This window comes from Ceratotherium simum, chromosome 15 (genome assembly GCF_057802395.1).
Source record: "Ceratotherium simum simum isolate JZ-2026a chromosome 15, ASM5780239v1, whole genome shotgun sequence".
Lineage (NCBI taxonomy): Eukaryota > Metazoa > Chordata > Mammalia > Perissodactyla > Rhinocerotidae > Ceratotherium > Ceratotherium simum.
In genome coordinates, this window is record NC_141914.1 from 37,975,088 (window position 1) to 38,000,368 (window position 25,281).

At 37.0% G+C, this 25,281-nt stretch overlaps 1 protein-coding gene across 2 annotated transcripts in view; it reads right to left on the bottom strand.

Annotated features, from left to right (window-relative positions):
- The window catches only part of VPS8 (VPS8 subunit of CORVET complex), a 244,235-nt gene that overhangs the window by 89,281 nt on the left and 129,673 nt on the right, over positions 1–25,281 (bottom strand). For both annotated transcript variants that reach the window (XM_014783113.2, XM_087439905.1), the window contains exons 28-35: positions 24,624–24,695; positions 20,092–20,211; positions 18,945–19,001; positions 15,544–15,626; positions 14,704–14,788; positions 12,668–12,766; positions 6,853–6,942; positions 3,140–3,186 (exon numbers count right to left, since the gene is read on the bottom strand). In XM_014783113.2, the coding sequence (XP_014638599.1) occupies positions 3,140–3,186; positions 6,853–6,942; positions 12,668–12,766; positions 14,704–14,788; positions 15,544–15,626; positions 18,945–19,001; positions 20,092–20,211; positions 24,624–24,695 (653 nt within the window). The remainder of the gene's footprint in view (positions 1–3,139; positions 3,187–6,852; positions 6,943–12,667; positions 12,767–14,703; positions 14,789–15,543; positions 15,627–18,944; positions 19,002–20,091; positions 20,212–24,623; positions 24,696–25,281) is intronic.

Genomic DNA, 25,281 nt, shown 5'->3' on the forward strand with positions numbered 1-25,281 from the left:
AGATACAATATCTGGTGGTGAGTCTGGCCAAGCTGACAGGCACTCACTGAAGTAGGAATGTATTTTTATAGGTCAAAGTTCATGAACATAATGTTCTCATTTTTAATTTTAATTTTGAAATATGCTATTTCAACAATGAGTGTCAATATCTTAAAATGTCCTTTCAAAATTATCCACAGAGAAACACTGACAGAGTCAACTTAAATCTAATGTATAACCATTTCCATAACCTATGTTTTGCTCCTTGGCAAAGATACTCATTTTCTTAGCAATGTTCAATTTTTACTTTATTTTGATTAAAGACTTGGAAATATAATGTGACATTTTATGTGCTTTTTTCTACAAGAAAAATCATACCATATATTTGATATATTTCAGAGGCCTCCGGACATCGTTAACAAAGGCTAAATCAACATTATTGAGAAAGTTATACCTAGGAAAATATTGTGACTATAAATATACTTGTATATTCTCTTTATTCCTTAGGCAGCGCATAATCCCACAAAAACCTTCAGTGTCCTTTTGTATTATCCTTCAAGCATCCGCAGTGCACAAATGACCTGCATCTGGATGTAAATATATCAGGAGAGCTCCTGGGAGAATTTTTGGCCGGCAGGAATGCACGCAGGGAGTGGGGGTGGGGTGGGGCTTTATGTGGCAGCTGTCCCATGAAGGGAATTGGAAGAGGCGGCAAATCCTTTCTCTCCCAAGCTGTTGGCCTCAATTCAGGCAAGTAATTTGCTTCTGGAAGATTAACCCCTCCCCCCAAAACTATCTGATCTTTCTATGTACAGATGCCACCAATATCTTTGTAGGTCAATTAATTCTACTGAGGACATTATTTACATAGCAAAGATAATTAAGAAATTGGATAAAGAAAATAGAGAAATATACATAAGAATTCAATTAGATGATTTGTTCCTTGAAAAATGCTGTTGACAAAAATAAAAAGCTACCTCCTCAAAAACAACTCAATGAATACATGCAAATGTTAAATCAAATATGCACAAACCATATATACACAGAAATAAGGATAGTATTGACTCAGGTTTTTGGGGCAAGAGCAAAAAAAAGAAATATTCTGATATGACACACATAATACAAGCTGTCTCTATCTCAAAATAACTGTTTTCCTTCATTTCCTCTACTCTCTAGAATGCTGCTAGAGGAGCTTGATGGGGGGAAAAAACCTGGATGTTAAAAAAAACTATTGCTTAAGAAGAACAGAAAGGGAAGAATCAAAGGCAAAAATACTCTGATGTTGTCTGCCAGCGAAAACTGCTAGGCAGGGCCAGTCTACCCATTCTTGATGTTCTTTTGTCTCTAAGTATCTTTTTTCCACAATCCCTCAGTTTCCCACTTCAGTTTTCCCAGTACCTGACAAGACCCTAACCATTTTTTTCCAGGTTAGTCAAAAAGCATACTTATTTAAAAAGGCTAAAATGAGATGGGAAATCAGTCATTCGGAGCCAACGACTATAGTGATATTCATATTACCTAATACTGATATTTTTTATTTTAAAAAAGATTTGGTCACCATCATCTTCCATATTTTATTACATATGAGAAATGGCCAAGTTCAAAGCTGAACTTCCTCTGTCCTTCCAGCTGAAGTCTCCCCAGGTAGGATGGGGGAAGAGGAGTCAGGTCCTAAGAGAATGGATCTGACACTGGAGATCTGGCATGAGAGAGGAACAGAAGGAATTCTGCCATGGGAAAAGCGGCACACAGGCTCCGAAGGGGCTGGGAACTGGGGCTGGGCGCCTCCTTCCTCTTCCACCTAGCTCAGTCCTCCTCAGTCCTCCGCCCTCCCCTCATATCTCCTCCCAAAGCTCTCCCCATCCGTTTTCCAGCTCTCTTCCTTCCCTGCAACCCCCCAACTACACTTCTAAGATATCTCTAACAGTTAATTCTAGGAGTAGACTAGGGCCCAAACTGGCTCTGAGGGAAATCCAAATGACCACCAGAAATAAAAATGGTGTCTAGCCTCAGTAATATTCTGAGAACAGGGAATAAAAACACAGACACTTTGAAAAGGTCTTGAATAGGCGTGTATGGGGGTATGTAGTCAGACTGCTTTTCTAAACATCTGCATATACACATCTGTATGACTCTGAATGTAAATGCAGCATAGCCTGCTCAAGATTTAAATGACTGAGATTTCAAAAAATTATTATAATCAACAAAACTACTGGTATTTTGGTATTTAAAAACAGCACAGAATAGTGGAATAACCAAAACCGATGTTATCACTAAAGTAAGTAAATGACTGTTTTCAATGGCTAGTGTACATTATAATGCAACTTAAAAGTTTGTGTGTCTGATGTGAAAGCTATGTCATCCTGGAATATTACACTTAAGCCAGTGATGCTTACCTCTAAGTGCACATCAAAAATATCCCTACCCACAATGATTCTGTGGGCTCGGGCCCAGGCATCTGTATTTTTAAAAGTTTCCTAGGTGATTCTGACACACACACTTCTGGTTAAGAGTGAATGTCTTAGAGGATGTTAAATATTATTACACTCAACTTCTAATGTCACAGCAAAACATTCAGATCTCACATTCAGAGCTACTTTGCTTACAAATTCATTACTAATTTCATCATCTCCTTGGATTGGATTTTATTTGGTGAGTACCACAGTAGCACTTTAAAAACCATTTAAACTTTCCTTCTCACATCGCCAGGAGAAGTTACTTAAAACTAAACACTTCAAATGAGAGTTTAAAAGGTAATACATTTAGAGGTGGGCTAGGAACTAGGTGTTTACCTTGAAAAGTGAAGCTATCAATCTACAGCACAGAATAAGGAGCAGGAAGGAGCGAAGCTAGGACAGAAAGGGGAAGCTAGATGGTCAACACACTCTTCCTGACACATGTGCTCATGGCATGGCTTCATTATTTTATTTACATTGATGACAACTCACCACGCATGCTCATGTTCAGACAGAAAGAAAAGTATTCCCTCAAGACAATCTATTTTCACATCATGTATTTTGGTATAATCTATGTAACTGTCACTCCCACTAAGATTAAAAATCAAGAGCTGATTGTACTATCTGGATACCATGGGCCAGTTTCTTAACCTCAGTTGATTTCCTATCTATGTATTACAAAAAACTAAAGTTTATTAACATACCTTGGGTCAAGAAGACTCCTCAAAAATTTGAAAAGCAAAACTTGGCTCTGAACAGAAAAACAATAAAAAAATACAATTAAATATTAAAACAAATTCTTCAAACTATGCCGTGGTAAAGAATGACTCTAGACTATTCCTTTAAATTGCACACATGCATATGACTATTTCCATTAAGCCCTCTGTACAGATCTAAGAAATTCTAAAGAATCACTTGGAGGTCATTTCCTCTCAGTAATTCTAATGGCTATCACACATTCAATTTTGAGTGCAGAACAAACACAAACACTTTGTTATCGCCAAAGAAAGCGCTTTATCGAGACAAATCCCTGAGCAGTTTCCAGCATGAGGACCCTCGGAATGGCAGGTGCTCTGAACCGCTCTGCTGATGGTGAGTTCTGGCCGCACTGATGGGTTCACACTGCCTCACCTGGTCCTCCTTGTGACAATGGCCAACTGTGGGATACTTAATCTAGGTAGGGTGGTAGTTTGAGGCCCAAATAACAACCGCCACCAAAAAAGCTCATTAACTCCCCAATACAATCAACTACAGAAGAGATGGCAAACTGCAACATGTTAGCAGCTAATATGCCATAAAATCTGGGTTCTGTTTCTTCCCCTTATTAGCTATGTGACTCTGTGTAAGTCACTGACTCTCTCAGCAATTCAGTTTGCTTATGCAAAAAAGAGAACAGCAATATCTTCTCTGCTTTCTGCACAGGGTAGAGGTGGGAATCAAATGAGATAAATCTTATACTACATGAATATAAATAATGTTTCTAAGTTCTTAAGAAAGCTAAGCAAAAATTATTATAGTTTTTTTTTTTTATTTTTTGACACACTCAAACTCCACCTATAAAAAAGCAGGGGACTCTCAAAACTGAAAAGGATTAATGTCATTTAGAATGTGACATTTTAAATATATTTATTGCTCTTTGATTTTCTATCTTTTCCCTGGTCTACCACTTTGTTTTATCTTACACTTCTGGTTATAACTTAATATTCTAGCTTATTTCAAGAATTCTGTGAACAATTTATCAGAGGCATATTTCTTGTCATCAAAAGTAAAGGTACTTTATAAAATTTGTGTGGGATTCTCACGCAAGCCATAAAGGTCTGCAATAAAATAAATACTTCATTTCTTTAAAGGAAATATGTAAGACTCCACAAACAGCCCACAGTCAAATAGCCACTTTTTTTAATCCATGACACTTCAGCTTTTATATATTTGTCTGATGAATGACATTATATTCATTTACTGCTCTGCATCCAAATATCTTTTGAGACTACAGGAAAAAGAAAATCCTGCAATGGATAATCTTACATTTTAAATGACAATAACAACACTATAGGCAAGAAGATTCACCAGAACTGTAGACTTTTAAAGGGGGGAGAAGCTTTGTGGGTTGACAGTAGCTTTAGCAGAAATGTCCTCCTGTCCCCCTCACTAGAATGGACTGGATGACCCTCCACGTACTTCCGCAGTATGCCAGGCAGTGCTCTATCATCATTCAAGTCAAACTACTCTGCAATTGTCTTTTGGCTTATCTGTCTTCTTCCTTGAGCACAAGGATACATTTACGTTTTTGTATCCCCAGCACTGTTTTTGGCCCACAGCAGATACGTAAGTATTTACTGAATTAATGGGTGAGTGTTTATCTTGAGTTAATGGACCTCATCACGCTGGACAAGCAAGCCTCATATCTGGGAGTCATTTTTAACTCCTCGCATCCCTTTCAACTAATGTCCAAGCCCCATACATTTTACTTCACAAACATATCTTCTGTCCCCTCCACTGCCACTGACTTAGTCCTAGTCATTTTGCCCTCTGTCTACAGCTTCTGCCTTCTGACTGGTCTAAATGGTCTCTCTCCTCCATTTGCTCTCTTTGCCAGTGCATTCTCCACTCTAGAGAGTTAATGTTCTATAAAATGAATCTAATGATGATGTTCCTTTGCTTAAGAACTTTAGTAATTCTCCAGTACACAGAAGATGTACACTATAGTATAATTTCTTAGCATTACATATAAGATTGTTCAATATCAGGCCCCAAACTCTGTTTTGCAGCCTCTATAATTTTTTTTTTAATTAATTAATTAATTAATTTATTTTTCCCCCAAAGCCCCAGTAGATAGTTGTATGTCATAGCTGCACATCCTTCTAGTTGCTGTATGTGGGACGCGGCCTCAGCATGGCGGGAGAAGCGGTGCGTCGGTGCGCACCCAGGATCCGAACCGGGGCCGCCAGCAGCGGAGCGCGTGCACTTAACTGCTAAGCCGCGGGGCCGGCCCCTATAATTTTTTTTTTGTGTGTGAGGAGGACTAGCCCTGAGCTAACATCTGATGCCAATCCTCCCCTTTTTTCTTGAGGAAGATTGGCCCTGAGCTAACATCCGTGGCCATCTTCTTCTACTTTATATGGGACACTGCCACAGCATGGCTTAGCAAGCGGTGCATCAGTGTGCACCCGGGATCCGAACCTGCGAAGCCCGGGCTGCCGCAGCGGAGAGCACACACTTACCGCTTGCGCCACCGGGCCAGCCCCGACCAGCCTCTATAATTTGAACTCCTCTCCTACGTACCTTTTATAGCTTAATCTAATGCTTCTTCCATCATTGTCCCCAGCACATCACGCTTCATACAGACCTGACCATTCTCTGAATATGCATGTTGCTTCATGCCTTCAAGTCTTTCCATACCCAGAACCCTTTATCTAGCAAGTCCTTCCAAATTCTCTGCCTAGAAAATTGATATCAATCATTCCAGACCCAGTTCAGGCATGTCTGGGAACTCTTGTCTGACTTCCTCACAAAGTCTATCACTTTCTTGTTCCTATAGCATGTTTTACATATGTCTGGTATAGTGCTTATAACATTGTACTGTGGTTATGTAAGTGCTTGTCTGTTCCACAGGAAAAATTAAAGAAAAGATAGTATTCTTATTTATGCATCCCAGGGCCTACCATACTGTGGTACACAGTGGAGCCATAATGTGTTTAAATGAATGAATTCCATATTTTTGTTTCTCATGCCAGCTGCCTCCCATTCACTGCTCTAGTTTCCATCTTGCATAGCTATTCTCTACTACTATTATTGCCACTTGAGGACCCTGGGCTGTGCTTCAAGTCCCTGTCATTGTCCCATTCGCTACCTCCATCACTTGTGGCCATAAGGTTGTGAGCAAAACTCACCACTAGCACTGCCATGGTAGTGACAGGTAGAATACTAAGTCCATAAAATAGTACTTCAAACCGAGCATCTCAATATTCAGCATTAATACAGTTGTATTCTAGTTAAGACTTTCCAAGAAAAATTCCAGATAGTCAGCTTTAACTCAATTTGAGGATGACAAAAGTCTGAATAAATAACATGAACCTCAAAGACAATACAGTTGTAGTTCCTTTAGCAAAAGAAAAAGGGAGGGGCGAAGGATCTTCTGTGGATTAAGACTTCTAGACTAAGTACAGGTTATAGTTCCAAAAATGTTTCTGGGATGCTAATATTTGTTATGCACAAAGATGAACTCCCTCACTTCCAAACTCAGAGATCATCACACAAGTACTCCCAAACACACACACACACACACAATGTGTAGAAACTGCTATTAAATGGCAACTATCAATTGAAGAAATTACTACAACCAAAAGCACTTTGGTAGCTATTCAATAATTGTCTCTCCACTAGATGCTTCTTCCCAATATGTTTTTGCAATACTTACCTGAAGTTTTTTAACAACTGTTTCAATTTGTTCAGAAAAGTGAGTAGCAACCAGCTCTGCAGCTTTACAGGGCCTCAGGGACACAAGTTCCTGGAGTGAAAAAAAAAGATAAAATGACCTTTAATGTTAAATTTAAATGGAATTTCCAAATAAGTGAAGCATGATCACCTACCTCAGTATTTTCATGAGCTTCTACACTGCATTTCAGGAGGCCTTGATATAAGGCCTCAATTTAAAGGCATGTTGCAAATGAGAAAAACTAGAAATATGCCATGTAAAAAATCCGATTTTGATATAAAAGGTAATTCAGAATCCTTAGAAAATGAAAGCACTAAAACTCTGGAACTAGGCCATGATATCTACAGGATGAACAGGAGGAACAAAAGCTTCCCAAACTCCCTATGAGAGGATTTCACTGTTGAGCTTAAACTAATAACTTGAAGAAATGAAAAAGAGAACATAGTTGCAATTTTCCTGGCTAAGAATTCTAAAACTTTACTTCTGATGCTTGGTGAATCTGAAACTAGAATTGTCTAGAATTGTCTTAAGAAATCAACTAAGGTCATGAGTCTTAAATGAGACTAAGAGGTTGACCACTGTTAATAAGATCTATTTCTGTCAAATCTAAGACTTCCAATCTGCCCTTTCCCAGACACTTATGGCCATCCTTTTCTTCTTGAAACTCTCTTCTTATTAGGTTTCTGTGACCTATTATCCTACCTTTCCAATTGCATGTTACATGGCTAAAATGCAAAAACCATCTATAGATCAACATAGCGTATTGTCAAATAAAAGTTCAATAAGTTATTGTGACTGAAATATTCATGATATATCTAATAATTGTGTTAGTATTTGTAGATTAATAATAAGTAGCTGACATAAATAACTGTAGTTTATACTACTTTTATACATCTCAACACAGAGAAGGCACCACTAATCAATATCACAAATGAAAAAGGGGATATTACTACTGATCTGTGGACAACAGAAAGATAAGAAACTATTATGAATTAACATATGTCAAAAATTTGAAATTTTAGACAAAATGCATAAATTCCTAGAAAAATATAATTTAATAAACTGACTTAAGAAATAGATAACCTGCATTAATTTTTAACCACTCAAGAAATTTAATGAATAGTCAAAAATCTTTCCCTATGGAAAACCCCAGTACCAAATAGCTTCACTAAGTTCTAGGAACCATTTAAGGAAGAAATAATTCCAACATTAATTAATCTCTTACAGAGATAGAAAAAAAGGAAAGTTCTTGAGCCAGCCCTAATGGCCTAGTGGTTAAAGTTCAGCACGCTCTGCTTCAGCAGCCCGGGTTTGGTTCCCGGGTATGGAACCACATCATTCTTCTATCAGTAGCCATGCTGTGGAGGCGGCTCACAAAGAAGAACTAGAAGGACCTACAACTAGAATATACAACTACGTACTGGGGCTTTAGGGAGAAAAGAAAATGAGTTAAAAAAGAAAAAAAAAGGAAACTTCTTCAGCTCATTGTATAAGGCTAGCAAAATTTTGATATCTAAACCCAAAAGGAATATTACAGATCAATCTTAATCATGAACATTGATATAAACATCCTAAATAAAATCAATATCCAACAATATAAAGGATAATATGTTAGGATCAAGTTACATTTATCCCAGAATTCAAGGCTGGTTTATATCCATAAAATTTACTCCAAAAACAGAATAAGGTAGAAAAGATGATAAAATTCATTCAGGAGAAAACTGTTAGCATACTAGAAATAGAAGATTTCCATAAAAATCTTTATAGTAAACAAAGTACTTATGTTGGAATTAAAATTTTTAAAAATATCGTTAACAATAGCATTTTTATGCTAAAAAATATAAAGTTTGACAGTAAATCTAACAAAGGATGGAAAATCTCTACAGAGAAAATTATAAAACTTTAGAGAAACATATTGGCTAAAGGGTTATACCATATGGTTACAGATTGGAAGACTCAATATTGTAAAGACGTCAATTAAATTCACAATGATTGAGAGATTCAATGCAATTCCTGTCAGAATCATAAGGTTAAGAAAATTTTTTGGTGGAACTTGACAAGCTGATTCTACAATGTATTTGGAAGTATAAAAGGTCAAGAGCAGCCGATATTCTCTTAAAGATATCAAGACTACTATAAAGCAACAATATTTAAAATAGTAAGGTACTGATGCAGAGAAAAATAGACCAATGAAACAGAAGAGGGTCCAGAAAAACAGACCAAGTATACAGATCCTTGATATACTTATGACAAAGTAGCACTGCTGAGCAATGGGGAATGGCAACCCTTTAAAATAACTGTTGCTGGGAAAATTGGGCATCCATATTTAAAAAATTAATTGGACCTCCCCTACCTCACAACATATACAAAAACTGCTTTTAGGTGGACCTAAGATTTAAAGATGAAAAAAACCAAGAAAGCATTTAGACAATAATATAGGAGGAGGACTTCAGTACAGAAGGAAAAAAATGATTATATTGACTACTTGAAAAAAAAAAAACAAACCTTTTCTTAAAAAGAAGCATAGGGGCCAGCCCCATGGCATAATGGCTAAGTTTGGCATGCTCCACTTCAGCTGCCTGGGTTCACAGGTTCAGATCCTGGGCATGGACCTACACCACTTGTCAGCCATGCTGTGGCAGCAACCCACATACAAAATAGGGGAAGACTGGCACAGATGTTAGCTCAGGGCTCATCTTCCTCAAGCCAAAAAAAGAGGAAGATTGGCAACGGATGTTAGCTCAGGGTGAATCTTCCTCAGTGGGAAAAAAAAAAAAAAAAAAAAGATCCATAGAAAAAAGCTACAGAGTGGAAGAAGATATTCATAACACATATCTCTGAAAAGAGACTAACATCCAGGATACATAAAGAACTCCTACAAATCAATGAGTACAAAAGACATTCTAATAGAAAAACGAGCAAAAAACTTGAACAGGTACATTACACAAAGGAAATTTATCCTAATTAATTGGCAATTATAGACCCTAGAGCTGAGATTATCAAAGTTAGCTGCATAAAAATCACCTGTAGGGCTTATTAAACCATATTGCTGGGCCCCACTCCCAGAGTTTCTCATTCAGTAGGTCTGTGGAAAACACTGAAGCTACATTTCTATTAAGTTCTCAGCTGATGCTGTAATGCTGGACTGGGGATCAAACTGAGACCCACTACCCTGGAAAAATGCATGTGGTGTTCAAGATGCATACATACGAACGATCATGGATGGACTATTTTTTGTGTGTGTGTGAGGAAGATTGGCTCTGAGCTAACATCTGTTGCCAATCTTCCTCTTTTTGCTGAGGAAGATTAGCCCTGAGCTAACATCTGTGCCCATCCTCCTCCATTTTGTATGTGGGACGCTGCCACACATGGCTTGATGATCAGTACATAGGTTTGCGGCCGGGATTCGAACCTGCAAACCCCAGGCCACCGAAGCAGAGTGTGCGAACTTAACCACTACACCACTGGGCCAGCCCCATGGATGGACTATTTTTAATAGCCAAAACCTAGAAACAACTGAAATGTCCATTAACAGTAGAACTGATAAACTGTGATAGCCTGTAAAATGGAATACAACAATAAAAGTGAACCACAGCTACCTAGATCAAAATACACAAACTTCTCAAAATACTGAGGAAAAAAAAGAAAATACAAAGTATAACTTCAATTGCATAAAGTTCAGAAACAGGCAAAACAAAACAATATATTTTTTGGGATGCAGGCATGTGTATAACAGGATATAGAAAGGCAAGAAATTATCAGAAAAATCAGGATAACAGGCATAATAGGAGAGGCAGGGGATGGCGATCAGCAAAGGATACATGGGAATAGTCTAGGATACTGGAAATAACTCTATTTCTTGATCTCGGCCTGGGATGTTTGCTTTGTAATTTTTTATTAAACTCTACATTTGCTTTATGCACTTTTTTGGATGTCTTTTATATTTCGAACTAAGAAATATTTTAAAGAATCTAATGAAACATGTTTTATTTATATTGGAAAAACCATCTAAACTAGAATTTCTCGACCTGGAATCCACAAACCCAACCTAAGAATGGCTTTTAGGGCATCTGTGGATCCCTGAAACTGTAAACAACATTATGTATCTGAGCACATGCAGAATATTATGAGGCACAGGTCCAAATCTTTCATTAGATTCTCAAAAGAGGTCTACAGCTGCAAAAGTGTTAAGAACCACTAATCTATACACAGTGTATACTGTCCAAAAACTTTATGATGAGACTTTTCCCCCTACATATTTAATGTTGATTTTGTTTACATTACTGAAGCCACAGAAGTCTTGAACAAAATGTCTATATATCTGTAATTGTGGCCTTAAGAGATATTAAAAAGTTCAAGGTGAAAAAATGTGCAGATGTGGGAAAAACAGCAGAAATAACTGTTGTGTGGCAAAAATACTTCTTGCTTCTCCAGTATGAGTTTTCTGCTGAGTAATTTGTTTGCTCATTGATTAATTCATCACATTTCACATTATGTAGAGAGAGACAGCTTCATTTTTGGATGTCTGGAGTCCATGTGCTAAAACCACTGCATAATGCAGATGAAGAGAAATGAAGAATGGGCCGTAATGTAACTATGGAGACTTAAAGAGAATGATGAAAGGAAAAAGAATACAAAATGATTAAAGGAAAAAAGAGACAACTTGAAATAGGAGAAGTTTCCTTGGGTTCCTTCACCAAGATATATTCATCTTGTTGTTAGCAGGAATATGATAATATTAAATAACATATATATGTTCTCAATCCCATAGATGAAAGCATGGAAATTACTTCAGACCACACTTCTGATGACTGACTGCACCACCTTTCACACCAGATGTTTCACATAAGATGCTGTTCACATTTCTATCTTTCTTACAACCATCAGGAACTAGAATAAAGTATTCACATCACATACAACGTTTTATCCAAGTTTCAGAGCTCATGCTTTCTTATCATTTTTCATATGTACAAAAAATTTTAAAACATGTTGAATAATCATATCTTTCACTACATCTCTAAACCCATCACCAGAGGTTACCGTATCACGTGATTCTTGCTACAAGGAGAAGGAGAGAACCTCTTAGATCCAAAACTAGGATTATCTCAGCATCTTTTGTTACTATTTTTTTCAATAATCAGTGCCCCGTAAAACAGAATAGATTTCGGCAAACCTGCCAGCTCTGTTGGTTTCTGAGGTACATTGTATGTTATGAACCTAAGCGAACTAAAGTGAGGAGAGATTTTCGGGCCCGTTTTCATAATGCATTCTGATCACACGTTCGTCACACATGTATTGGTCTCTCCATGTAGGCATCTATAAGCATGGTTTTTAAAAAGAACTTTTTGTTTCAAAGTAAACTCTTGCATTTTTGTAAAACAGCATGCATAAACAAAATCAGAATCATCGTCGTGTTACATAAGGAAGGGAAATACATGAGAGAAAACAACTCATTGCAGTAGTGTTTCTAGAATTCCCTTGGGTGATGAGTGGGAATGGCTCCCAACGTGTATTAGGGAAAAGCCCAGTAGTACTCTCAGAACGTAAAAACCCACTAATATTTCAGCTTGTCAGCCAGCTGACTGAACGTGTGTTATTTTCAGAAGTCATGATATAGTAAATTGTATATGACATGTTATGAGTACAAACAGGTGGAATAAATTATTTGAAAAAGATGTTAATCCTCAAGTAAATCAACTTAATAATATGACACCCGCCATTGCTTAGTTAGCATAAAGTTAATTTGGGAGATATCCATTCAAATGGGCAAGTTTAAAAAGTTTTGTTGAATCAGCACCTCAATATGATCCATTGCCTTCTGCCATACAGACTGCTTCTCCTCTGCACTGTGTCCAGGAATGGATAAGATATCGTGAATGTAGTTAAAGACTTCTTCCTGAAGAGCACAAGACAACATAATTTATTCTTTTACTCACTCAAGCAATAGTTAGTCACTATCTACTATTTGTAGCAGTTTTGGTAAATATCTATTATTTGGAAATAGAAAAACATTTGGAGATAGTTAACTGACGGAAAACTGACACTCAAGAGAAAGAGTAATTGTCTCAAGTTTAGGGTAGACTCTTAGAAGTTGCAAATCTGTTCCAATTAATTTTGGTCTCAATTTCATTAATCTAAGGAGAGAATATCATACTTTTGTTTTTGGTGGTCCCTGTCCACATTCCAAATTTTATCTCAAATCACCCTTGGCCTTGTCTATTATGCTCCACTTATACCGATCTTTGCTTCATTTATACCACCTCTATTCAGTTCCTTCAACACATGAAAATTTTTCCCTACCTCAGGGCCTTTGCATATACTGTTCCCTATCTTGAAACACTTTTCCATTGGCTCTTTGCTTGACTGGCTTCTTCTCAAATTCCAAAACTCAGTTTATATGTCAATGCCTCTGAGATTCCTTCCCTGGCTGCTCTGTATAAGTCAGTTCTCCCATTATCCTCTAAAGTTGCACCCAGTTTCTCTTCTCTAGCACTCATCACAATTTGTAATTACAGTAGTAATTATAAAATCTCCCTTTATCCATGGGGGATACGTTCCATGACCCCCAGGAGATGCCTAAAACTGCGGATAATACCAAACCCTACATATACTATGTTTTTTCCTATACATACGAACTTTTTTTGTACAAACTTTTCTTTTTATAAACTTTTCCTATGATCAAGTTTAATTTATAAATTAGGCACAGTAAGAGATTAATGACAACTAATGATAGATAAGAACAATTATGACAATATACTTTTTTTTTTGTGTGTGAGGAAGATCAGCCCTGAGCTAACATCCATGCCAATCCTCCTCTTTTTTGCTGAGGAAGACCGGCCCTGAGCTAACATCTATTGCCAATCCTCCTCCTTTTTTTCCCTTTCTCTCCCCAAAGCCCCAGTAGATAGTTGTATGTCATAGTTGCACATCCTTCTAGCTGCTGTATGTGGGACGCTGCCTCAGCATGGCCAGACAAGCAGTGCGTCGGTGCGCGCCCGGGATCCGAACCTGGGCCGCCAGTAGCGGAGCGTGCTCACTTAACCTCTAAGCCATGGGGCCGGCCCCCTATGACAATATACTTTAATAAAAGTTACCATAGATCTTAGCAACCTCAGCATATGATATTTTTTCTTCCCTTATTAAGTTGAGAACTTACACCTTTTCACTTAAAGGAAGTACATTATGGCTTCTCTTTGGTATATGTGAACTGCCAGCATCACTACTCTTACACTTTGGGGCCATTATCAGGTAAAATAAGGGTTACTTGAACACAAGCACTACTATACCATGAAAGTAGATCTGATAACCAAGAGGGCTACTAGGTGACTAGTAGGCTGGTAGCATTTACAGCGTGGATATGCTGGACAAAGCGATGATTCACCTCCTGGGCAGGATGGAGCAGGCCAGCATGAGATTTCATCACACTACTCAGAATGGTACACAATTGAAAACTTATGAATTGTTTATTTCTGGAATTTTCCCTTTAATATTTTCGGACCCCCATTGACCACAGGTAGCTGAAACTATGGAAAGTGAAATCGTGAATAAGGGGGGACTACTGTATATATTTGGTTTTCTTACTGTCACTCTTCATCACTAAACTATAACTTCTAAAATTGCCGGAACTAAATCTGTTTTAATTATCAATGTATACTTGGCTAATAGCGGGCACTCAAAAAAACACCTGTTGAATAAATGAAGAAAACCTTCAATCAGCAAACACATGTCCAAATATTTCTACTGAATATTTATACCTACTGAATAGTTATTTCTACTTGATGGGGGTGGGAGGGACTGAGTAAGAAAAAAGGGCAGAGTAGTCTCTTAACTCACCTCTCTTAGTGGGTCACGTAAGTAGCAATCAATAATTTTGTCATATTGGTGTTCTCGCTCATACATAAACTCACAAATTTGATAGCTAGAACACAAAAGGAAGAACTTCAGTGAACAAAACAGGCAGGTGGTTATTTGCTCATTGTTTTGAGAAGCGTGCTTAGGTGTAGAGGTTAGTATTAACGAAAAGGAATATAGTGGATGTGATTTCTACTGTTAAAGGAAGTTGTAGTATCTAAGGGAGATGAGTATCTGCCATTCCTCTAAATATAGGTTTAAGATGCTGCTGAATACTATGTTTATAAGAAATTTCAAAGCTGGGTACTAAATAAATATTAAAGCAGCAACAACATGTCACATAAAAATAGTTAATATATTAGATATCAATTAATTATATGAAGTTTCTCTGTTCAGAATTAAATATGTCAAATGAAATAGTCAAACTAGATAAATAGTAGTCCTAACATATTGCATCCTATTTACTATGTTAAATTCTGCATTGTTTACAATATATATAAATAACTGTCAAAAATCTATGAAATACCATGGAAATTTTAAGTAAATAAAAAACCCTAAAATAATAAATCATGACTGCCGTTTCATTTTCATACTAAAACAAATGTACAAACACTTCAAATTTACTCGCTGTCAATTTCTGCAAATTTTACTAATTTCTAGACTTGAAAGGCAAAAACTTTCACACTTAGGTTTTTTTCTTGTTATTTGCATAGCCTTTATTAATTTAAAAACCAGCAATGTATCAATAAACTGGGCTTCAAGTTAGAGAAATGTAATTTAATAGTTCTACGGGAACTAATATATAGCTTCAAAACAACTTACAACTCTGCTTTTTCTGCCATACGGATGAGCCGACTCTCTTCAAATTGAACTATGCCTCCAGCCTGCAGCAATTCTAAAAGGACCTGAACATTTAAAATAAATGAGGAAAAACACTTTGGAATCGACTTTATTTATGCTCTTTAAGAGTCCATTCAGCCATGCGACCCGTAACTTTTTTTCTTTTGTCTTATTACTTGCTGATGTTTTGCCCAGGCCTTCACATACACAAGAGGTTAGACTGCCATTATAATGTTGATCATATTGTATTTAAGTCTTATAAAAAGATAAATGGTCCTATTTTTCAAACATAGAAGGAATGCCACAGTGTTTACAAATAAAGCCTTATTAGAATATCTAATTGACCCTCCACTAAGCTAAAAGTGTCCATATATATTCTTTCAAGAAGTTAATTTTTGTCTGGTACTTTTTTGTCTTATGGTTCTTATAAAATCTGTTGTTTACAGGCAGTATCCATGTTAATTTTTCTAATTAAACATTGGAGTTTTTCATAGTAGCATTATTCACAAAAGCCAAAAGGTGAAAACAACATAAATGTCCATCAATCGATGAACGGATATACAAAATATGGTATATACATATAATAGAGTATTATTCAGCCTTAAAAGGGAATGAAATTCTGACACATGCCACAACATGAATAACCTTAAAAACATTATGCTAAGTGAAATAAACCAGTCACAAAAGGACAAATACTGTATGATTCCCACTTACATGAAGTATCTAAAGTAGTCCAATTCATAGAGACAGAGAATTGAACGGTAGTTGCCAAGAACTGGGAGAGGAGGTAATGGGGAGTTATTGTTTAATGGGTACAGAGTTCCAGTTTGGGAAGATAAAGTTCTGAAGATGGATGGTGGTGATGGCTACATAACAATGCGAATATACTGAATGCCACTGAATTGTACATTTAAAGTGACAAATTTTATGGTATATATATTTTATCACAATAAAAAATGAAAACATTGGGGTTTATATAATTTTTACCACACTAAGTAGCTGAATAAAAAAGGTGACTAGGATGTTGAGATTGATTCATCAAGATTTTTAAATAAATCTCAAAACACAATAGAATCATTACATGGTCATTAGAGCAATATGAGAAAACTCTCTCCTGTATTTAAGTTCAAGATCCAGAGTGACACGATCCTTCTCAGAACTCCAGGGAACCATTTAACAAAGCATTTTTCTAACACAGGAAATTGATTACTTTCAAGTTAAAAAAAAAACAGCAGAAAAGAAAAGGTCTTCTAACCAAACTTTACATTTCAGAACCCTAACTGAATCGATTTCGAGTACTATAATGTACTGTTATATAGCACAACTAGGGAGTGAATCTCATCTGCTGGAAGCCTCAATTTGGAAAAAAATAACAGAAAAGCCATTGGCTGGAGCCAGTCTTACCAACTCACTAGAGCTGATTTTTAAATTTTCAGGAATTTTGTAAGCTGGTTGGTTAAACACGGCCATTGTTAAAAAATTGTATAAACTTAAAATTAAATAAACTTAAAAACAGAAGTAATTAATACTCAAAAACTCATTACTTCCTAATTATTTCACTACATATGCTCTCGAGGTTAGTTTCTGTAACTGTATCTGTATGGTGGAAGTATCACTAACGGTGCAGTATTGAGCATCTGTTCCCAACTCCATGTTCAGTGACATCATGTTGGTAGGTTGAAATCACCCACGGTGGCAGTACTTACACCATGGAAATTGGCAAATGTTGTAAATCAGGGCTTGTTACATTTTTAAAGGGTTGTAAAACAAACAAAGAAACATACGTGACAGAGATGACCTGTGACCCACAACGCCTACAATATTTACTCTTTGGCCCTTTATAGAAAAACTTTGCCAAACCCTCGTTAAGTAAGTGATGGAGATAATGTTAATAAGGCAATCAAACCTAAAAATGTACATGTAGTAGTCATTACATTGTGAATAGCACAAAAAAATTAAGAAATTATTTTTCCAGTACAGGTATTCAAAAACTGTTATCTGATTTGGCAAAGAAGTCACTTTATTGACGAATGAGTGAAGTTCTAACAGGCTTTCACTGTTGCACTTTTGTCTTATTCATTTACATAAATGAAAATATCAACCAGCATTCGTATCAGAACTACACCTGGGAGGCCAGTGTTAAACTTTCATCAGCATACCACTGGAAAATACTAAAAAAATGCTGCATAAACCAATTTTTATACATAACAAACAGTACAAGGGAAAGAGTGCTGGATTAGAAAGGAAGGAACTGGGTTCTAATCTTAGTTGTGACCTTGAGCAACTTCTTCATTTTTCTATATTTCTAAAATGAGCAGGAAAAAAAACTAGACAATCTTAAAGGAGACTCCCAATTATAGAATATTACTATACTATGATTACTTTTCAGGGTTTGGCTTTTACATTTAGGTTTAGTTTTTATTTTAATTTAGTTATTTATCTAAAAAGTTATTTTATATAGCAACACCATGCATACCACAACCCACTTTTCCTGCCAATAGAGAAATAGGGGCAGAATGAGGGGTCCACATTACCATTTGTATTCAATAGAATTTAAGAGACAACCACAATTTTAGCAGCTGTTCTCTTCCCTAAGATAGTCTGCAGCAGTCACTGGGCCATAGCTGTACAGAGATAGGGGTCACTGTTGCCATCCCACGTTCTTTATCTGAGTCTCAACCTGCCAGCTGGGCACTATTACCATAAAAAATAAGCAAAGCTCTCAAAATACTTAATTTTTGTAGCTTATCTGACAGCGTCTGGCTATCAATTTTAAGTAGGTTGATTCTCTTAGTGCTCACCTCAATGGGTAAGCTTTTAAAGAATCCTATTCCTAGAAGGGACCCTCAAGAAAGTGGCAGAAGTAGAAAGAAGTGGTAATCAAACAGTTACTATCTCACAGTGACTAGTGGACGGACAGATGGATTTTGGTCTCTAGAAATGGTCAGCCCTATTGCAGTGGGGCCTATAGAGCACTCCCAAAAGTTGAGTGTCCCAATACTCAGGATCCTGCAGCCTTTCTGGTTCAGGGCCATAGCAGCCAGGAGTGTTTACCAAATTAATGAAACTGGTGGAAAGCAGGATACAATGGGCGCCAACTGCTGCTACATAACGGAGAGGGATGAAGTATTCTCTTTGACGTCATGCTGAAGGCAAGATAGGTCCAGTCTGCTTAGGAATTTAGTTTGACATAAGCTCCTTATATATGTACTTCTAACAACCATCCACACCATTTTCTGGTTGCCACTCTCTAGCATAGTATTAGGGTTTGGCACAAGTCATTTTCCTCTTATGTTTCGTGAGGTTTAGCACAGAAGGGTTCTTTCTGGCTTACTCTGTCTTCTTCCCCATTCTTTAGCAAAAAGAGTTCTAGTAGTTCATACCTGCTGTCTTTCAGAGTGTCGGGAGTCGTCGTCAGGACTACAGAGGAATTCAAGGACCTAGTCAAAGAAAGGTATTTTTTTATTGGACACCAGCATGCATGCCCTAACACTGTCATAATGAAAACAACAATAACTACTCTTTCTATATCACCAATTCATTCACATCCAGTCATAACAAATACCACAGGTATATAGTATCTTCCCAACTGACGGCCCTAGTACATGCCACAGCAGGCTCAGGTACACCAACAATTTAGTATGTACTTTATGCACATCCTTTACTGTTTAGAAACATGACTAGAAGCCAGCATCGTTTATACCTTAAATTTAAGATCCCTGATACCATGGACCAAGCAAAGCATGGACAGGTCACTTGAATTTGAATGCTAACCTTGTTAACACTTAATGATAACATTTATTGCTAATAATAATACTTATTAAGTATGACCTTGGATGAATGACAACCTCTCCAGGCTTTAGTTTCTTCATCTGCAAAATGGGGGTAACAACTACACCAATTTCAGAGTTATTAGGAGCACTGAGTTAATACTACATATAAAGCTGTGGAACCAAGTCAGGCACTATGAAGTGTTCCGTAAATGCTAGTCATTAGCAACTTTCTCCAGATAAAAAGTATTTTCTTTGCCACCTGTGGATATATGGGAGATATTTAACTGGGATGAGGAGAGACCTTCAGAGTCAAAGTCATTTGTAAATGAATTTGGATTTTCTAAAAGTGATCTCTCCTCCAGATGATCAACATCAAAGTCTTACTACCAGTGATATGGGTAATTCTCACACTGGAAAATTCTTGAGCAAAGAATTCTAGGCAATTTAGAGCAACCCAATAATCGAGAGAAAAGAATCTTTATAAACCCATCTCCACAAACCATACTCCCACGATACAGAGTTACTAGGCTAAGTCACGATACAGAGTTACTAGGCTAAGTCATAGTACCCAGAAACATTATTAAAAAAAACCCAGACAATTAATTAGATCCAAACTGAAACCCAAACAGGCTTCTTCCTGAAAAAAAAACCTATCCAACAGGCTATTTTATTAAGAAACAGTGTGATCTAGTGAACTTTTCTATGCACAGTAAATAGAATAAACACAATTCTAGCTCTCATCATTAAAAACACTCACCTGATCAAAAAGGGTTCTGTTTACAAACAAGGTATTGTCAGGCTTTGCGAGCTGCCGGGCAAGGAATGTAAAGAGACACCCTACTTGTGAGGGAGTAAAATCTGAATTCTCCACCATAACCTGATGAGCAAAGAGACCATTTATTCAATACACCATCTGGTTTGACACAAAAAATATACAATTAGATGGCGGGGGGGAGCTTCACTACTGAAGACTCATGAAAAGATTCTGTTATTGACTGTGCAACAATTCAATAAAGGAGTTCAATACCATTTAGAGAAGGAGCACAACTACTTGCTTACTCTGACAGGAAACCATGTTAGTGATTTTTGGCATACTTCTAGGCACAACTTGGATAAGAACTGAATTTTCAGAGAGGCAGATTTCAAAGAAATATTAGTCATATTTCCCTCTTGAGTTCTTAAAAGAGAATCCTACTCAAATTAATTTAAATTAAATTAATAACCTTCCTAAAAATCTGCCCACCAACACAGGAAGAAGGGAGTTGCTTTAGGGTTTAAAAGATAATGTGAGAGTAAAAGTATCCCAGAAAAGAAGTCAGCTAGCCCACGAATCAATGAAGAGAATGGCTTCTGCCTTGTCTATAAGCAGTTTCTTGAACAGATGGTTTCATATAACAGGCTTTTTACAACCACACACAGTTATCAAATCATAATCATTCCCCTGCTTTAAGTGAGCTCTCATCTCCTGAGTATCTAGTATGTGTGAGATGCTACGGTAGATGCCTTCAAGGGAATTAAGAAGGAGACAGGTAAACACATCTTAAATAAAAGCCATAACGTGATCAACACTATTATAAAGGAACAAATCACTATGGAAGCACAGTGGGAAAAATTTAGTTCAACTGGTTAGAGAGGGAATTCGAAAAGAAATGAGAAAAGTAGCTTTTAAATTAAGCTTTAAAGCCCATGTGGAACCCATGACAGAGGGAAATGTGGAGAGAGAGCAATCCAGGCAGAGAGAAGAGTGAGCAAAAGCATGGATACAGGAAAACACATGTTTGGAGAAACTTGTGTTTGATTAGAAGGCAGCAGCACGCAAGCGAAGGAGGGAGAAATTAGATTGAAAGAAAAGATTAGGCCTCAAATGTCATTCCAAGGAATCTAGAATTTATTCCACAGAAAACTGGGGAGCTATTAAAAGTGTTCAACCAAGAGAGTTGATCATGATCAGTATTGTGCTTAGGAAAATTATCCTGTCAGCAGTGTGCAGGAGAAAATAACAAAGGAAGAAAGAAAAGGTGAGAGACCAAGATGCAGGGGACCAGGGAAGAGACTAAGGGGTTCGGACTAGGGCAGGGACAAGGAAAACAAGGAGCAACAGGTGCAGAAGACACTGCAGAGAGAGAGGAGACAGGACAAGTATTCATACGTGTGGAAACATGCGGCTAAAGGAGGAATGAAAAAGAGATCTTGAGCCTGACAGGCAGGTAGGATAATGATGCCATTAACAAACAGAATGCAGAAGTTTGAGAAGGAAGACCACGTATTGTTTTGGACTAGCTAAATTTATGGAGGCAACTCCACAACAAATAAGGGAATAGCACAGTGTGTCATCTACAGAAAAGTCCTAAGTCCCCTCCCTCCACTGTCCAATCAAAGATAAAGTAAACACTCCTCCTTTTATAAAGCACTCCCTGGGGGCTAGCTTTTGGCCTACCTTTTCTTCCTTTGCCAGCAGTCTAGCCCCTTCTTTCACCCTTCCTGCTTTTCGCCCAGCAATCAGCTTGCTCAAGTGCATAATTAATCATTACTCGAGTATGAGGATATTTCAAGTTGTAATCTGTGTATGTACCTAAATTCCAATTTATCATATTCAAAGAGCTTTCTACAGCTTTAAAACACTCAGTCATCACTCTCTTTCACTATGCAGGTCCTTATCTAGGACTCAACTGCTGGGGCCCGGCTAGTGCTCCTCTCTGCTTGTAGAGCTTCCTTTTGCTCTGTAAGCAAACTCCTTAACTGTCTGATCCTAGAAACACCTTTTGAGAAAACAGTTCTAACGCACAGCCAATTCCCTTGCCACCTCAGCTAGTGTCTAACTGGTTATCCTCCTAGAAACTTCGGCTTCTCTCCATTTCCTCTCTCTGACCTATTTCAGAGATCGAGCTTACAAAATTTGGGGGGCAATCCTGTACAAAGTCACAGATTAACAGCTTTTCCCCTCTATGTCTGCAGCCATTCAGCACACACAATAATGCCTGAGAGTTGATGCTCATTTGCCTGTTCTCTGGTCACTGCCTACACTCCTACTTTCACTGGCTCCCTCAGAAGTACACTTTAACAAATTAGTACAACTCTATCACCAGAAATGAGGAAATAACCTCAAAAGTGCATTCTTCATTCTCAAAAGTGACCCAAGGTAAATACTATCAAAACAATATACAAGAGTAGCCATTCCCCAACAGCCATTCTCCAACAGTAATGAAGCTTTATCCTCTTCATGTGGATCACTCTTCTAATTCAGCACAGTTTTAAATTTAAATTCCAATTCAATCAACTTGCAAACATTTCTTGAACATCTTCTAGGTTGCAGGCATTGTGCTAGACATGTTCTGGGCATGTTAAAACAACGACCTCCCGAAAAAAAAGTCTTCACAGTCTCTACCTACAGGAAGCTCAAGTCCAGGTAGGAAAATATACATGTAAACGATTACCAAACATTGTGCCCAGTGTAGCATAAAGTTTTACATGAACACATGGAAGAGGCAACTAAATCAAACTGGAAGTGTGCGAGAGGATCCTAAAACAGTTTCTCATGGATGCTATTTGAGTTATGTCTCGGAAAATGGTTAGGAATTTGCCAGGCAGAGAAAGGGAAGGAAAAGGCATGACGGGATGAAAGAAAACTTATGCAAAGAACATAAGCTATAAAGATGACACAGAAAGTTCAGTGCATTCCAATAATTTAATACGGTTGAGGAGTTCATGACACAGAGTAGCGGTGGGGACAGGAGAAAGGAGCAGTTATAGAGAAGTAGTCAGGGACTAAAAAATACAGAAGGATCTTGGATGTTACGTTAAACAGCTTATATGGGTATGGCAGAAACTAGTACTTGTGCTCCAACAGCTGTTCTTCCCTCCTAACTTAGGAACAGAACTCTCATTTTTAGCTAAACACATGGTCACCCACAATACAGAATATATTTCTCAGTCTCTCTTAGCAGCTAAGGGGACATATATCTAAGTTCTGATCAACATGATATAAGCAGAATTGTTGTAGACAACTTCTAAGAAATTTTCTTAAAGAGAGGGAACACTTTCTTCTTCATCTCTTTCTGCATTCAGGCTGGCTAGAAAGCAGAGGTAATGGCTGGAGCCTGAGCAGCCATTTTGAACCAAAAGACAGAAACCATGTACTAAGAATAACAGCAGCAAGACAGAAGGAATCTGTGTCTGTGAAGCCACTCTACGAGATCAGGTTGCCTACTTCCAGACTTATGTGACAAAAATGAATTCCCATCACAATCAAACTATTGTTAATTTGAATATTCTCTCACAGCAGAACTTAATTCCAACTGATCCAATGGGGAGCCATAGAACAATATTAGGTAGAGAAGAGGCAAGATCACAAACTAAAGGAGGACAAGGTTAGGTATAGAGACCATTTAGGAAGGTATTTTGGAAATCTAGGTGAAAATTCTCCATATTAGCCACCTGGATGAAACTGGCATTATTTGAGAGCTTAGCAATCCTGTTCTCATATTCCTCACTGCCTATCTTACAAGGTCAATAAATAGCTCAAGTGAAATAATGTATATAAATGTGCTTTGAAAATTATAAAGAACTATTATAAATGTAATGCATTAATGTTATGCACAACTAGAGAACATTTTAATTTTGGTCTCTTGTCCAAAATCATCTAAAAGTCGCTAAGAGGAAGAAATCTCTATCTTACAGCCAAGTGAACAGGATGAAAACTCTAAGCTTTCAACTGCGAGAAGAAACTGGCCTGGGTGAAGCTGTGCAGATGGAAAGGAAAAAATCTGTCTCTGCATTCATTCATTAGTACAAGCATGAATCTCAAAATAGCTTTGGACTGAATCTAGTGAGATTCAGACCGGGATGATCATCTTTGTGTGCCTCAAATCATTCTTAAGTGTCGCCCATCATGTCGGTGTCAGGGTGAAAACTACAGTAAAACTACCTTAGCAACACAGGGATGATGGCATGAGACAAAAGGAGATTCTTCACATTAATTATTTTCTCAAAGCACTCTGAAGTTAGTCTCTATTATTGCATGTAATCATACTAATATAGCAATTATCACAATATGCAGTTCTCAAGAGTAGCACCCTGTATCCTAGTATCCAGTCTAAAGCTGAGATACATTAAATTTTCTTTGAATGAATGATTAGTATCTCATTCAACTTTTGAAGACAAAGACATCATAATAAAATTTTTAAATGATTGTAATATATCACTTAAGATTCTTTTAGAATTTGCTATAAAACAATTCAATTTTCTTAACATAAACATCAACACAAAGACCTGTATTTTTTGAATACTTACTTTCAACAAAATATCCACGATACGTTGTTGATATTCTACAGCTTGCTTGTCATTTTTAAAATCTTCAAAAGTCTAAAAGGGAGAAAGAAATTTTTAAAAGTAATTATTATTTGCAAATTTCAGAAGGAAACAAAATATTAAATTCTTATTAACAGTGAAGTAAATTCCCAAATAAGATAACCATTCTTCATCAGTTTTTTCCTTATATACCTTTAATAATAACTTATTTTTAGTGAGTTAAGTAGAAAACTACAACATTTAATATTGCATGGTATCTGAAACTTTAAAAATAGATAAAAGCATAAAAATACAGTGATTATCATGCAACCAAAAAGTGATTCGAGAAAGGAAGGCAAAGTTTATAGGCAATGAAAAAGAAAAAACACTAATGGCAAGAGGTAATTTGTGAGCAAGGGTTTGAGAAGGATGAAATACATGTTACATGCTCAGCCATCACTCCATCTACGCTATTTGGAAATAATAACTGAAATACAGTCTATTAATTGTCACGAAAAATAATTTTCATGATTTCCACGATAACTAAGAAAAAATGATGTTCAAAGACATTTAAAAAAAATCATTATGGTAAATCTGTCACAATGTTAAACTCTTGCAAGCCAACATATGAGGAATAGGCGTCCTATTTTCAAAACACTGC